At 44.8% G+C, this 15,693-nt stretch overlaps 1 protein-coding gene across 1 annotated transcript in view; it reads right to left on the bottom strand.

Moving 5' to 3' along the window:
* LOC138453804 (zinc finger protein 11-like) overlaps positions 1-15,693 on the bottom strand; it is a 2,054,811-nt gene that overhangs the window by 841,798 nt on the left and 1,197,320 nt on the right. Inside the window, exon 11 of the mRNA XM_069606980.1 lies at positions 1,112-1,185. Coding sequence (XP_069463081.1) covers positions 1,112-1,185 — 74 coding nt within the window. The remainder of the gene's footprint in view (positions 1-1,111; positions 1,186-15,693) is intronic.

The raw sequence follows: 15,693 nt of genomic DNA, 5'->3' as shown, positions 1-15,693 counted from the left end.
AAACATCTGGAGAGCCAAAGGTTACAGACCCCTGCCATACAGCATGACCCGTGCTAGCAACTGTACTTCCTGAAAGGCATGGTTTCCAGGTGTGCTCTGCAAGACATGCACTGTGATTAACTCTCCAAGTATTCACTAGTTAATTATCTGTGACTGTGCTAATTTCCTGTAACTGTGCCCTAGGTTCTCACCTAACTACCACTGCCCACTCTACCTCAGAGGGTATGGCTTAAGTGCACGGCTCACCTATGCACTACCAATGGAGTATGGCTTGAGCTACCACCTGCTCTACCAACATGGCATGACTTAAGACTGTGTTCTGTGGATAGTTTGCTTAGGGGATGGCCTATGCATATGGCCTACAGGACCCACAGAACATTAACCATAGTACACCACCTGCACTGCCACACAGCATGTCACGAAACTACTACCAGAGCATGGTTTATAGCCATACCCTGATGTAGTGTGTCCACGGCCTGTCTCACCCATGGATGCACTACCAAAACGCCATTGCCTACCGTAATGCCCTACAGGTAGTGCATCCAAGGCTGCCTCTAGCTTTGTCCTACAGCCCGTGCTTAGGGTTAGACTAGGCTTGTGGGCGCACCAGTACAAGGCACCTTGCCCCCAGTGAATGCTGTTCTGATTTGCAGCATAAAAAGTAGCAAACAAAATAGAACCATAAATGAAACAGACCATATTATCGGTACCCAAGCAAACACCAGAATTGTTTGTCCAAAATGGAACTTTCGGAACTGAATTGTTTGTGCCTGCAAATTGTCCTCTGGTACTTCACATTTTGCTTTCTCGAACACATAACAGCAGTCACATGCCAATGCTGCGTAGTATCTAGAAAGTTGGCTATTAGCGAGTCACAGTAAGTGCTCCCCTCAGACATCTGTTTTCAGCCTTCAACACACAGGTTTGAATCCCAGCATGGCCTACTAAGACCATCATCTTTAAGAGGTAGATACATTGAGGGCCATTAATTTAGAAAATTAAACATCTGATACTACTGAATTTTGTAGCTAAAAAAAATACATTGGATGGCATTTCCTACTAACAGTTGCAGGAACCTTACATCAACTCTATTGTACTGTATAGAACTTACTTTATGTGATCTCTCCGTGTTCTGTCTCATCTGCTCCCACACCAATTCAAATGGATGCATGTGCAACTGGTATTCTGTGAAGAGCAGTTAAACAAAAATAATTAACACCAGTCAGTAGGCTTCTATTGTAGTTTAGATTTGATGTATTCTGTATGTTGCAGCTACTGTACCTCAATTTAATTAATGCACTTAAAAATCCATAGAATGATGCTTGCCACAGATTAAGATGGCCACATTCCGCTCAAGCTCACAGTCAAATTCTGAACACATGGCCAAATATTTCAGGTCAACACTAGACCCCATAGCAACAGATCAAGGCCTCACAGTTGATAAGCTTTTTGGATCACTGAAAATTATTTTTTAAAAGGAAAAGCACATAATCAAATCTCGTGGTTGGTGATCTGAGGGAAGAACAGGCCTTTTGAGGAAGTAGTCTTACATTTTATTGTGAAACTCAACAAATACAACCCCAGCAGACTTCTTGAAACAGGGTACATTGTTAATGTCTTCGATCAGCCATGAAAACAAACTTTTAGGGGGCACAGTGGGTGCTCCCATATCAATCATATTTTTGTCTCAGGGCCAGATTGTGCGAAAGTTGTTGATTTTGAGGTGGCTGGGAGAATGACCATTTTCCCCTTACTCTTAGGATGATAGGGCCCAACGTACAATCAGTGACGTCCCATGCAAACATTAACCCCCAGACATTGAGGGTCGGTGGTCATGCACGGAAGTCGATTATCTGGGCTAACGCAATGAGACCCGACTTGTAGCCGCATCTCTATACATCTATCCTTGACAATCTGAAAGTCACTTGTGGAGGGAAAACCAGTGTGGGAGATATCTTGGCAGAATATGCGCTGTTAACAAATATCCTTATCCAATACATCTCAGTGCCTGTTAAGGCAATTAGAGGACAACTCTTAAGTAAACTTGGCTGGTATGATTGTGAGGGCCATCTGACCAAGCATGAAATTGTTAAATGTACACAATCTCCTATGGGGGTGTATAGAGTGAAACTCTATGACTATCGTTTAAAATATAAACACTTCATATCTACCAAAAAAAGACAGTTTACTGAGGGGAAGTAGAATGCCCTCCAGAACGCACTGCAATCTAGGAATCACACGCTTTTTGGGAAATTGGTCTCAGCCAGGGCCTTGAATGGAGGCCAGGTATTGCTCTGCCATATTGATGAAGATTGCTGGTGGACTCACTTCTCTAAACTGTACCAGGTCAATGTACAGTGTACATGGTTACATCCCCCAGTCACTCTGCCACCTGGCGTTGTTGCTCTTTTACTTTCTGTTGAGGAGGTCGTGGTTGCCCTCAACTCTCTTAAAGGTGGCAAAGCTACCGGCCCGACCTGATACCCATTGACCTGTTAAAATATGAGGTGGATATTTGGGCACCAGTGTTATGTAAAGTATTTAATGCAATTCTGTGTAGGGCTGAAATACTGGCCTCATGGAGACAGGCTAGGATTTGATCAATTTATAAGAAAGGCGGCAGGGATAATCCTGGAAATTACCACGTGATTTCACTCCTAGACAGCACGGGAAAATTGTTTGGGAATGTCATCTTAAAACACATAAAGGATTGGGTGGATGACCAATGTATAGTGTGTTTCTGCTGAACCTGGTGCCTGGAGAGAATGCTGTCTGGAGACAAGTCTTTCTGCTGTCTCAGTTGTGAGGAGGAGCAGAATACAAAACCTGCTGCACACGCAGAGCGTGCAGTGTGCGCATTGTGTTTCTGTGTTTGGGAGTTGGGGAGGCAGGGAGAAGGGCTGCCTCTGACCGAAACAACAGCCCCAGCTACTGGAACTAGTGAATATTGGAGCTTGCAGGCTCATTGGACTAACACTTCTTCTTATGGTAAGCACACTTCTTGTCAGTAGTGCGTATGGTACGCGTCATTGCCTGTTAGAGTGCAGTGGAACCCTTGATGTTGCAACCTCCCTTAGCAGCATTAGTTATTGTTGGTACTCTGTCCCTGGACCCCGAAGTACTGCAAGGTCTAGGTGCCTGCACTTTGTATTTGTATAAAGACAACATTTCAAGCGGAATCCTTGAGAGTGGGCAATCCTGGTGTTGGTGCTAAACACTAAGCCCGGAGTGCGGGATTACCTGGAAGTAGTCTGATTGCCTCATTTTTAGCTGAATCTTTCAACTATGCTCACGAAAGCGCCTCATAAACAAAGAACGTACAATCTGCAAAAGGACACAGATAAAATGCCTGGCACGGTGAATGGCTACAAGAGAGCAGCCACACCAGAGCTGTCTGTTCCCTCTGTGAGACTGTGCCGAGGCACAGGTGGTTGAAAGGGTTGTCATACTTGCTGGGGCCATAACATCAAGCTCGGGCCCTGGCCATATTACAAAGTACTTTAAATCCAAAAGTGCCAAGCCGGCAAGAGTACCAGCTGAACATGCCCCAGTGGCTGAAAGACTCAATAGGTCAACTGAAGCTCTATCTTTGGGAGCTGTTACAAACTCGACTTTCGGAGATATTGACAATAATTCCCTCCTTAGATTATGTTATCAGATGTGTTCGTGGTAGGGGAGAGGGGGTGCGGTGGAAGCTGGAGGTGACCTGCTCCCAGCTATTCTGAACTCCACTGGAGTGGAACGTTCTAACAGCATAGCAGCTGTGTTGGGCCCTTTTCTTTCTGTTTCAGAACAAGAGCAGCCTCAGCCTAGCTCATCTAATCCCTCTGCCTCTCTCCCTCTAAATCCTCTTATAGATTCTCAAGCCCCTTGCCAGCAACTCTCTGCTTCACCCAACTTGGGTTCCCTTCCTCAAACTTTGGTTCCCATGAAACTTGTGGGGTAAATGGGTAGGTGCAAGTTCTGTCTGGAGGACCAGCTCGTCCCTTAGTGGGGCCTAATTGATCTACTTTGGGTGATCATTCAACGCAACTAGAGGTGGGAGCATCTTGGGATGTATTGAATTTTGCCATCATAATCCTGCTCAAATTATGTGGCAGGATACATACTGAGGTGCTAAAACAAGGTGAACATATGGCTGCAATGCAGGCTGGCCTTGACAATTGCTTAGAATCTGCACGGCATGATATGGCGGAGCCAGGAAGGGCTCCACAGCTGGAGGATCCGGTTGTGCTATCAGAGGCTTGTCCGATTACTATCCCCTCACAAAGTCTGGTCTCAAATAGCAGCTTGTTGGACTTCTCGGAACACTCTCCACTTAATTTTCCAACCCGTAAGCAGCGTTGATTGCAGACTAAACTAAAGAAAGTTGCTACACAAAAAAGGCTGTGCCTGGAAACGCTCAGCTCTCACTACTAAACTCAACTATTGGATCAAGGACTAGCCAGCAAAAACTTGTGAAGCGTCAAAAGAAACAGGAAACCAGCCAAAAGAAAAGTGACAACAAGTGAGCAAAGGTACATTGACAAGCAGGCTACTCAAAGACGCAGTGGAGGAAAATTCACGACTACAGGAGTCTGCTGTGAGTGGCCCGGTTTTGGCTGCTTCTTGCACTGAAGAACCCAAAGGTGGCACAATCTCGCAGAGGGCTGACGTCAGGGTACTACCAGAGACAGATAAAACTGAAAGCAAGGTTCCAAATGTCCTCCCGGCTACAATACCATCTACCGGGTCAGCCTTGGATCTCGGAAAATTCACTATCAGGAGATGGGGGGTACAGCCAAATATCTGCATATTAATAGAAGTGAACTTCTCAGAACTTGTGGCAAAATCCTAGCTCTGCGTATTCTTAGTTCTGCGGACTTCGAGTACGTGGAACCAATGAAGGGAGTGGGCACGAGGAGCTCTTGTGTGCACTGCTGTCTACCTGTTATGGCATCCCTGATAAGAGCCCAAGTTGAATCATTGTAATTCTTGGGTTATGAGTTGGATAAGTGGTTTATCCCTTGATAGAAGGTAGTTGTTGCAATTGCTGTATTAAACCTGTAAGCCCTGCTGTGGAGGTTCCTATCCCTCAAACTAGTTGTACCCCACCTCTGGCCACCAGAGATAATGGCAAGGGCTGTAAATGGCTTTGGGCTATGTTTGCTGGAGTGGAGGGTTCAACGCAATGAAAATTTACCCTGGCTTCTTGGAACACCAGAGGCCACTGCCATTTCCTTCAAAAAGGTCCCTCACTGGATTTTCTATTACAAGATGCTGTATTTATGCTCCAAGAAACGTGGCTTATTGACCAGTTCCTGATAGATGTTTTTTCTGTGAATCAGATTAAGGCAAAAAAGGTCCTGATAGGGCGACCGTCTGGTGGGCTTATAGCTGCAGTTGGTCACAGGCCCGAGTCACAAATAATTTTTCCCAATGACCCTGAAGGAAAAGTGTTGCCGGTCGAGGTGCTACTAAAGGAGTCATCCACTTTCAAGCGGTTGTTATTGATTAACATCTATGACCCTCCCGGTGGCTCCCTCGACGGACGACATATTGCCTTTGTTGATACGACAATCACAAGTTGGGGTTTTGTTCAGGAAGAGGATGGTATTATTCTGTGTGGAGATTTGAATGACAGATGTGGGGACTACTTGATCGAGGGGACATTTTCTTCGGTATGCTCTAGTAGTAGAATGGAGCGAAAGGAAGTATACAGAAAAGGGAAAAGATTGTTAAAGTTTATGGTCGAGTGGGAACTGGTAATCCTTTATGGTAGAACATCTGGAGATATCCCAGGCAAAACCACCTGGCAGGCTGTGCCTCGCAAGGCAACCTTGGATTAAAGATCCTGTAATGTCGCTTTGGAGGAATTGACCTAAAAGTTATCGGTTGAAAATCAAATAGCGAGTGAGCATGCTGGGTTGAGCGCTACATGAAACCTGGGATATCTAGACCCGTTACTAAGGGGTCCTTCAAACCTGTTGGCTTCTGAGTCTGGCAATAGACTGGCATGGTCTGAAAGTAATGTCTCGAGGGCCTGTTGTAAGGTGTGGTGAGAGCTTAATAACGCAGAGGTTGTCCTGTCACGTGGTCCCCGAATGAGATTGAGCAGTGGTTAGAGGCAATTGCCACCAGTACCGGGGTAAAAAGTGGCAAGACAATCACAATCTCTGCAAAAAAGTTTATCCACCAGTACGACCCAGAAATCAACATAGCGAAAAGAACACTCAGGAGTTAGCTGCAAGGTTTAAATAATGCTGGTTTATCTGTCTCCTTCTTCAAACATGAGTCGGCCAAAACTAAAAAATAAAAAAAAATAAAGAACCAGTATATAAACTAGGTGAGGAGGAGGAAATTGGAAGGAAGGATTGGAAACTGGCATATGATGATAGAGGCATTGATGAGTAGTAACGTGGGCAGTATGTGGAGGATACTATCAACCGCTAGAAAGTCTGCTGTCCAGTCAATACTGAATCCTGTAAGGGAGGGCGTATGGGTTGCATTTGTAGAGGGCAAAATGTTTAGTGAACCTGACTTGTTTGTGCCGAATTGGCAGATTTCTCTCCATTGGCCTATGAAGTTTAATATCAGTAACATTTGTGCCCATCTAAAGAAACTTAAAAACTGTAGAGCTCCGGACCCAAACGGTCTGTCAGCAGATGTTATGAAGGGGGATGTTGGTTTATGGGCTGATGTGTTGTGCCCTTTGTTTAAAAAAGTTTGTTTGTCCAGAACTATCCAGGACTCCAGGAAGAAGTCATTTCTGGTCCCAGTGTATAAAGCTGGGGATCGCCTGGTGCCAGAAAATTACCAGCTGTTATCCCTGCTTGACATAACTGGTAAAGTGTTCTCCCTGTTTGTTTTGGATCAATTTCAGTCCTGGGTTAAGATTGATAACATTCTACATCCATTTCAGACAGGCTTTCATCCTGGGTCCAGCACCATCCATAACCATCATTATAACCCGGGCAAAGTCTGATCCCAGCAAGTTCGTCTATATCGCATTTTAGGTCAGCCTTTGACCAGGTTGATCGAAGCATTCTTTGGAGTAAAATGTAGACTTGGGGGAGTCCGGGCTGGTTCCTGGAGGCCAAAGTGGCCTTACATACAGAAAACTTGGCTTGGATTTGCCTGGGTGACACGGGTCAGCTAGCCAAGGAGATGTGCATTAGTATGGGGGTTAGACAGGGACGTATGTTAGCCCTTTGCTTTTTAACATCTATATAGCAGACCTTCTGAGAAGGCTGTTGTCTAAAGCATGCTGTACGCCAAAAATCAGTGCCACTACCGTTGGTGAAATGCTTTATGCCGACCGTCAAGTTATATTTGACCATCTATTGACTGGGATAAAGGCCATGTTGGACGAACTAGGGGCATATGCAAATGAGAACTGTCTTGCAATAAATGTATCCAAAACCAAAGTAATGTTGGTTTCGCCCACACAAATTAACAGAAGATAACAACCTCTGCGGGCATAGTCGAATACACATAAACCCCTAAATACTTGGGGCTGGAGATGTCTGCAACATCAGGTTACACTGACATAATTGAGACCAACGTCAGAAAAGCGAGACAAATGACATGTATCTCTAGGAAGTCCACATTCTTAAGTCCACGATCATTTTGGAGAAAGTTAGTGGAGCAATTTGGTCTTTTTACGTACGAACTGGGAAAGGTGCAGTTTCTCCAAATTTGGACCTATTTCAAAAAAGTATTGCCTGCCACCCTGTATGGTTCTGAACTATGGGACTATGCCAACATTTCTAAGCCCAGTTTATGTGAGCATACATTTTTGAAAAAATTATTGATGGCCTCCTCTTGTGCCCCAACTGCTCTGGTCTTATTAGAGCGGGGTTGCACCCCGGTTGCTGCTCAGATCCGTGCTAGACAAATTTGGACAAAACTATGGAAGCAACGCGCCCTTGAAAGGTATCGGGACGCAGCGCTACATCTTTTAGCAATGGAGGTTGGTAGAAGCCTGAAATGGTCCGCTCATGTCAAATCCTCTCTCCAAGATATGGATATGTCCGATCCGTGGCTAAAACCCAATGCTTTGAACCATACTTCGATAAAGAATTTAAAATGAGTGGTGAAAATAATAAGAAATGAATCCCTTAGGGTTGATGCCACATCTCTGAAGCTAGTTCTGGATTATCTTGAATGGATGATCCACCCTGGTTCTTCTAAATTATATTTGGACGAGAACACCCCGGCATATGAAAAGGCGCTGTATTTGCGCTTTAGATTGGGCATTTTTCCAGTGGTCGCCTTCACCTGTAATTGACGTATCACTCTGCTTTGTAAGGTGAGTAGGGAGATGGTCATGCACTTTTGCTGTTCTGTGGCAGAACTTCCCACCTGAGGAAAATGAACCTAAAACCAATCTTGAAAGAGTGAAATATTCGCCTAGCCTCTATCGCTGTGAGGTTCCTGAGCCAATGTGCAGATTTTCATGTTGTCTATACAACTGCCCATTTCATTCATAGAGCTTGGTTGCTCACCCTGGTGAAGTAGTGTGGTGTCCAATGTGATCTTTGAGAAGTAGGTGAGGCTGCGAGAATATTCTCTCCTCACCCAACTTCAGTTAGTGACCAAACTGCTTTTATTTTGTTTTAACATGCCATAGCACTTGCACTTCGAAACAATCTTATTTTTTTAAAACTCATTTTACTGTTCTAAACGATTTTTTTAATATCATCCGCATGACGTTTTTCTTAATTGTCTGATAATGCAATGCCTCAATTTTTAGCCTAAACTGTATACGGTTAGCTTATTATGAATGTAATGGTCCCACCTATGTCCCAAGCAGCTGGAAAACCACTTCAAATGACTTTCAAACATGGTCAGTAAACTAATGTAGCAATGAACAACTGGGCGGCACTGGCTGGCAATGGCCCACCATCGCAAGATCATGGTCCAAGAACAGGGAGGACCTCTACCTAAGTCTGAAGCTGGTGTGTTCCCACCCTTGTGTTTATCACTATAAGTACAGTGGCACAAATACCCGGGGTGCTGATGGCAAAGAGGTGGCACCTTGTTTGTAATACTGAGACTAACACAAAGTGCTTCACAAAAAGTAAAAATGATGGCCACTAGGGCAGAAAGGGAACTCGCTTAATCGTGAAAGAGCCCTTCTTCTATATGTATGGCGTACATGGAAGTCAGACCAAGAGCAGCCAAAGAAAATCAGAGATGGTAATGTTTTTGGAATGTTTTTATTTAACAAAACGAGGAAAGGGAGCTTGTGGAGACACCACCAGTCATTCAGCTCAGAACGCTGGATTGTACTGGCTAATAAATAATGTAATCCGAGCATGCTGATTGATTGGCTAGCACCCATGGCTGCCAATAGTTTAACATTTACCAAACAAGAATAAGCCATTGCTAGTTAATTACTTTTTAAGTAGAAGATAATGTTCAGTGGGCCACTGTTAGGACAGTTTTTCTGAAGTCCAACTAAGGGCTTAGTAAAACCATTCAACTGAGGCAGTACAAGACTCCACTCTTAATATAAGGCTGTACCACCTGAGTATAGGGTAGCATAGACAGAGCAGCGAGGCTTACCTTAGGAGGGAGAGAGGGCAGTAGAAGCAGTACAAGTGAAATTGTAATACAAATGATCCAAAGAAACACTGAAATACTATGTATTGTAAAAATAAAGGATTTATTTAAATAAAGGGAGACCCAGATAAATCTAGGGGTAAGTAAGTACTAAAACATTATAAGAAATCACAGTATAAAAACACAACACTATACTTGAAAGCACACAGACCCAAGTATAAACCTTATTTGGAATACCTAACAGTAGTTCTAGGGAAGTCAAAACCTTGTTACACACATTTAGTATAGGTCAAGCCTATTCTTTGGGAGTAAAAGACCAATGGTTACTTTCAGATTACATTCAGTAATACAAGGGCAGTAAGCCCTTCCAGTTGTACAGTGACCTTTGGAACAAATCACATAAAGAGTCAACTGGACAATATACTTTTAGTGAATAGTGAAACACTTATCCTAGGTGCAGTAAAAACCTATAACTACTTTTGTCATAACACACAGTTATACCAGGTGAGTAAAACCTAAGGATGTAATATACAATTACAGATGCTTTTGAAATCAGGGAACCCCAGATTGAGGTAAGCAATAACTCTGGTAACTTGTTTTGGATGGCACACTAACACAAGGTAAATAAAACCCACATACTTTAACTTCACAATGAAGGGGAAAGTAAAACCCAATGTCACACTTTACTGAATAGTTATTCTAGGTAGGCAACAACCGAATGTAGATTTATTAAGGACAGGCTAGCAGCACGTCAGGGGTAGCAAGACTCAGTTGGGGGACACTCATACAGTTATCCTAACAGGACTAACCTGGTGATACCAACAGTTGGAGGACCAGGGCGGTCACAAGGGGGGGGGGGCAGGAGGGGCAAACTGCCCAGGGCCTCGCGCTTGCAGGGGGCCTCGAGGCCCCTTCTCCTACATAGAAGGCAGCACAGTCCACCTGTGTCCATTATTCACACGCAGGACTGTGCTGTCTCCTATCTGCCCCTGAAATGATTTTACTGTTTGTTGCGAAGCCGTTTGGCTGTGCAACAAACAGCTAAATAATGGGAGACGAAGTGAGCTCTGCTGTCTCCCGTTACTCAGCTGAAAACGTGGACATGATGCCTAACAGGAAAGGACTCCTCTCCTATCAGTCAAGTGTGTTCACATTGCTCATTGTGAACACGCTGACTGATAAGGAGAGGAGTTCTCTCCTGTCAGGCAGCATGTCTACGTGTCAGAGTGAGTGCCATCCGGTCCCCGTGGCTGCTTGGGTGTTTTTTCAAGAGTGCATGGAGGTAAGGTAAGTGTTTTTTATTTAAATTTATATGTGTATATGTGTGTATTTAAATTAAATCAGTATGTATATGTGCATGAATGTGTGCGTGTATGTTGGTGTCAATGCTGTGTTTGGTTTTATGTATGCGTGCATGCAAGGAGTTGTGTGACTGGTGGATGAATGCATGGGTGAAAGTGTATGTGAGTGTCTGCGCCAGCCCCCACACCTAAATTTAGCAGACCTGCGGGCCACTTAATTAAGGGGTGGGGTCATGGCATCAGACATACTCCTAGGCTACATTTTCGGGGGGCGACGCAGTGGGACTAACACTTCAAATGTTGGGAGGGACACTAACTTCAGAGCCTGTGAGGGAGGGGCAAACTTACTTGTGGGGGCACATCTAATATCTTTCCACATTCGAATGAGACTATTCTGATGAAGCTTCAATGTTACAAGCAGCTAACTCTCGCCGTCATTACTGAAAAGTCACACTTAAGGACTGCTGTGGGAATGAGATGTCTCATGTTACCACTTCCCTTCCAATCACTCCCCTGGCATGCAAGTGCTAACCCCACATCAGAATTTCAATTACCCAAAAATGTATGTTTATGATTGCAGGTGCTAACAGTGAAATGTTTTATGTTAGTAATTTCAGGGCCTTTTAACAGCTAAGCCCAGGCCTCGTTTAATGTCTGTGTCTTGTTCCATCTGGCCACAGCTCTATTGGTCAGCCCGGCAGGGGCTGGATGACAGTTGTGAACGCGGATAGTGAGTGGGACCAATGTGGGACCAATAAACCCATTGCGCGGTCGGTCTCCCCAGTGAGGGATGATGTCTGGGTCTTTCAGCTTTTGCAGTTGAAATGGGCCCCCAAGCAGCGGCCCACATGTTTGCAGTCTTATGACAGACACCTACTGATAATCTGCAGCTTTTAACGACCTCACTGTATTATTTTGACTTAATTATTGATTTCAGCACTCCACAGGTGCCTTGGCCTGTTTTTCCAATCTGTAAGGCTTGGGGTGCCCAACAAACATTGCAAAGAAATGGGCTCCCACCAGCCCTGACACATCGTCAACCAGCCCTGCTCCCACTTCCCTCCCAACGCCCTGATCCCAGCTAGGAAACTGAATAGCAATTTCACCTTCCCTTTGGCCACTAGTCATATCTTTCACCCCAATTCAAAGGCTCTTTACTTTCATAATGCTATGCTAATCTCTGGAGAGGTGGGCCATCTAAAAGCTGAGACCAGAAGTTAAGTCTTTGGCTTTATGAAAGTTAGTCCGTTGATATCGCATGGATAGGCATTTGTACTCTGCATGTTTGATGCTGCTGCCACTCCATAACGAGAGCTACGGGCTGGCAACACTTTGAGAGAGGCCTTCTGCCTCAAAGTGGGAGGGCCTCAGCCCTCCCTAGCCAGGGGCTGGCACCGCCCAAGTAGCCAGGTCGAGTCAACAAAACCCAACATTTCGGGAGGGGGCAAGAGCCCGGTCTGCTCAGTGGTGTTGCACCCTATGTGTCTTTCACTGAAGTCATGTTAAAAACAAACATTGGCAAAGTCAACAGTTTTGGGTGTGCATAAGTATTAGGCATTTACCAGGCACTGCTATTAGATGCTCAGGTACTCAAACCAGTTTGCACCTGCTACCATCAATGGCCAGTTAATACCAATACAGCAGTGCCTCTACCATGCCTAGATGAAAGCCCTAACTTTTAGTATTGCCAATGCTTGTTTTGCTTTACCCAAGTTGCACAGGACAGCGCATCAAGGTTAAAGCAAACATACTACTTGGCTAAATTGGCCCATGTTGAATTTATGTCAATCGAGCCATTAATAACACTTATGGTGCACAGTCAGCATGGACATACTTTCTGTGGCATGGCATGTTTACTGGCTGGGAAGGCGTACATGGTAATAATGGCATATATTGGTGCAGCCTGCATGGACCACATGGGAACAACCAGCATGAATATATCTTTATACTAGCATTTGTTGTGTGCAACGGCGGCATGAAATGTATTGGAAAATCTTCCTATGCACGGTTAGTGACTTGCAACTATTGGGGTTTTCCATGTGCTTCCATACAAAACAAATTGGCAACTGTATGAATTTCTACCCAATTTTACAATTAAAGTGCTGTAAAATGCATAAGTGTAACCCAATGTTTCAAACATTTTCTTGAGCGTGAGAAACCCTCTCAAATAACCCTCGTTTGGTTTGGGCACCCTCACTGTGCTCTGCATAATTGGCACAAACATTTAAGCCTCTTCAGTTCAGAAATTCACCAGCCTCCACTGTACATCATCCATCTGTCACTTCGTATGATGTGTGTTTTATTGCGCACACAGGGGCAGGGTGCTCCTTAATGCTGAAGTCAGGCACCACATGCCGTCATGCCATCCTGTATATGTTTATGCCTATGATACAAAGGATAGTCTGGCATAAAATCTTTCTTCAGTAGAGAAATCTAACTTTTCTGTAGTTGATTTGCAGTTGTAGTAATAAACCATATTTGGGTTCCTCCACACAAACTCCAGGGGAGATTTCTCGAGTCCGCTGTTTGCACAGGTGCTGCCGCGGGCCCAGTGCTTAACATCAGAAGGGGGCCTCACCAAATGTTTTACCCCGGGCCTCACCACATCTTGTGACAGCCCTGTGGAGGACACTCATACAATTACCCTACAGGAATAATCTGGTGAGGCCAGCACATTACTTTTGTAAAGAGGGACAACCTAATCACAGGAGAGTTTGTCTTAGGAAGAAAAGATGTTAACCATACTTTTGAGAATAGTGCATTACATATTCAAGATCAGTAAGAACTTTTGCTATGTTAGCACCCCCGGGTGCTGAAAGAAAAAGTATTTTCATTCATTCAATGGGACGCTGCGCACGTCCTGTTGAATGAATGAAAATACTTTACCAAAATGGCCACCATTGTTATAGAAGACTGGGCTCCATATGAAGCCCATCTCCTATGAGCATGGTGGCCGGAAAAAGGAAACTGCTGCGGTAGCCGCAATCAGGTAAGTCGGAATGGGGAAGGGGGTTGGTATTTCTTTTACAGGAAAAAAAAGATAAGGGAGAGCATGGGGAAAGATGGCGGCCAATGGCAGGAGAGGCAGCCTGTGGGTTCCGTAGAATGCAGGCTGAGATTACAGGTTTTCGCCTGCGATCTGCATAACGGATTGGATGCACCCTCCCACACCCACCTAGGGTGCTAGTATGAATTAATTCACCCAAAACCATTCTTGTTTCAAGGACGTTTACCTAGTGGCTACTGAGCCAGTGATTGAGGTCACTCATATTCATTGCCCTGCACTAGACCTCTTTTGGAGAGCACCTACCGTCTTGGCAGGCACCTCCTCCAAACAATTTGTAGTACTGTTGGGCTCTTTGGGGGGGAGGGGTGCCCTGTGAGTAGTGAGCCCCAGGATATCACATAATACTTAGATAAACATTTTACATCATATGCGACACCATAAACGTTAAATTCAAACATGAATGTCCTCAAAGGTTACTTAAGACAACCACTTCCTCCCAGGCCTCATCACGAGTTGGGCGGTAACTATTAGCGCCAGATCACGGGTTTGGCGGAACAGGTATTGCCCATTCCCCAATGGGCCCATTCGGGAATTCCTCATTCCCCATTGGGCCCAATGGGGAAAATTTGCGCTATTACCGCCGGCGGGAAACGCGCAGAAAATCGGCAAATTTGCCACGGATTTCCCTCCAGCTCTGAGCTGGGGGGAAATCTGCCAAGGTCATGATCTGGCGGACCCTTAAATGTGGCGGTAATAGAGCTACCGCAGCATTTAAGGGTTACCGCCAGACTTGTGATGAGGCCAGGGTCTGAAGCATATGAGTCCACACAGACTGTGGAAACATGTTTTATGTGTTTAATTTGTACTGTGTTTCACTGCAAAATAAAGGGGAAGGGGAGGAGACTCTCCACACTCCCACCCCATATTTCCATACCCAAACTCCACCCCCCTGCATTTTGCAGTAAAACAAAAAAATCAATGGTAAAAAAGAGCTGCAATGAAAAAAATGTGTCAGTCTACCTACCTCCAGTCACATGCATAAAGATCTAACACAGCGATGGTGTTATATTTGATTTTGATATGAACTATTCCCACACCTATGGCCTCTCTATGCTGAAGAGCACACACTGCTCTGAGTTTAAATGTCTATGGAATATTGGGGTATCTTCAATGGCACTTAAATAATAACTGTTTGACTATTTTGAATTCCTATGTAAACAGCAAGAACCCTTTTCTTGTTTGGTGGGACTATATATGATCCCTGGATATGACACAAAATAAGGCAATCTGTAGGTAACACAGAAGTTGGGCTACACAAATCAATGAGTACTAGAGTCTTTTTCAGTGAGCAGGGGTGAACTATTGGTATTCAATAATGGATACATAGGGCAGGTACATGGCAGCTGAAATTACGTTACAAGTGGAAGCACTTACTGTGATGAACATATATGCACCAACTGCTGACTAGTGCAGTTTTATCCAAGATGTTGAGGAGATAAGGGACTTACAGAGTGTGGGTGGGAGGAGACTTTAACCACATCAGGCTGAAAGAAGGGCTTTGCATGATTCCCAAACTGGACAGTGGTGATTTCTCCACTTGTGGTGGATGGATCAGGCCAGTTTCACTGCAGCAGGCTTCAGGGACAAGAGGGGCACAAATGCAGTGCACCTGCAAAGTTCGTCACCGCGGCTGGGCGACACGGTAACCGCGTATACTCTGGTTCGGGCCCACTCACTTTACTCCAGACCTGGGAACGCCAAGTGTACGGAATTCGGTGAGAGAGTGCAGTGAACACAGAGCAAGTGACATACCAATTTTCGAGGGCCTCCTCAAAACGG

This window comes from Ambystoma mexicanum, chromosome 4p, assembly GCF_040938575.1.
Source record: "Ambystoma mexicanum isolate Mex_15411 chromosome 4p, UKY_AmexF1_1, whole genome shotgun sequence".
NCBI classification, from domain to species: Eukaryota; Metazoa; Chordata; class Amphibia; order Caudata; family Ambystomatidae; genus Ambystoma; species Ambystoma mexicanum.
Note: the sequence above shows the minus strand (reverse complement) of the source record. Positions and strands in the feature narration are given on the sequence as shown.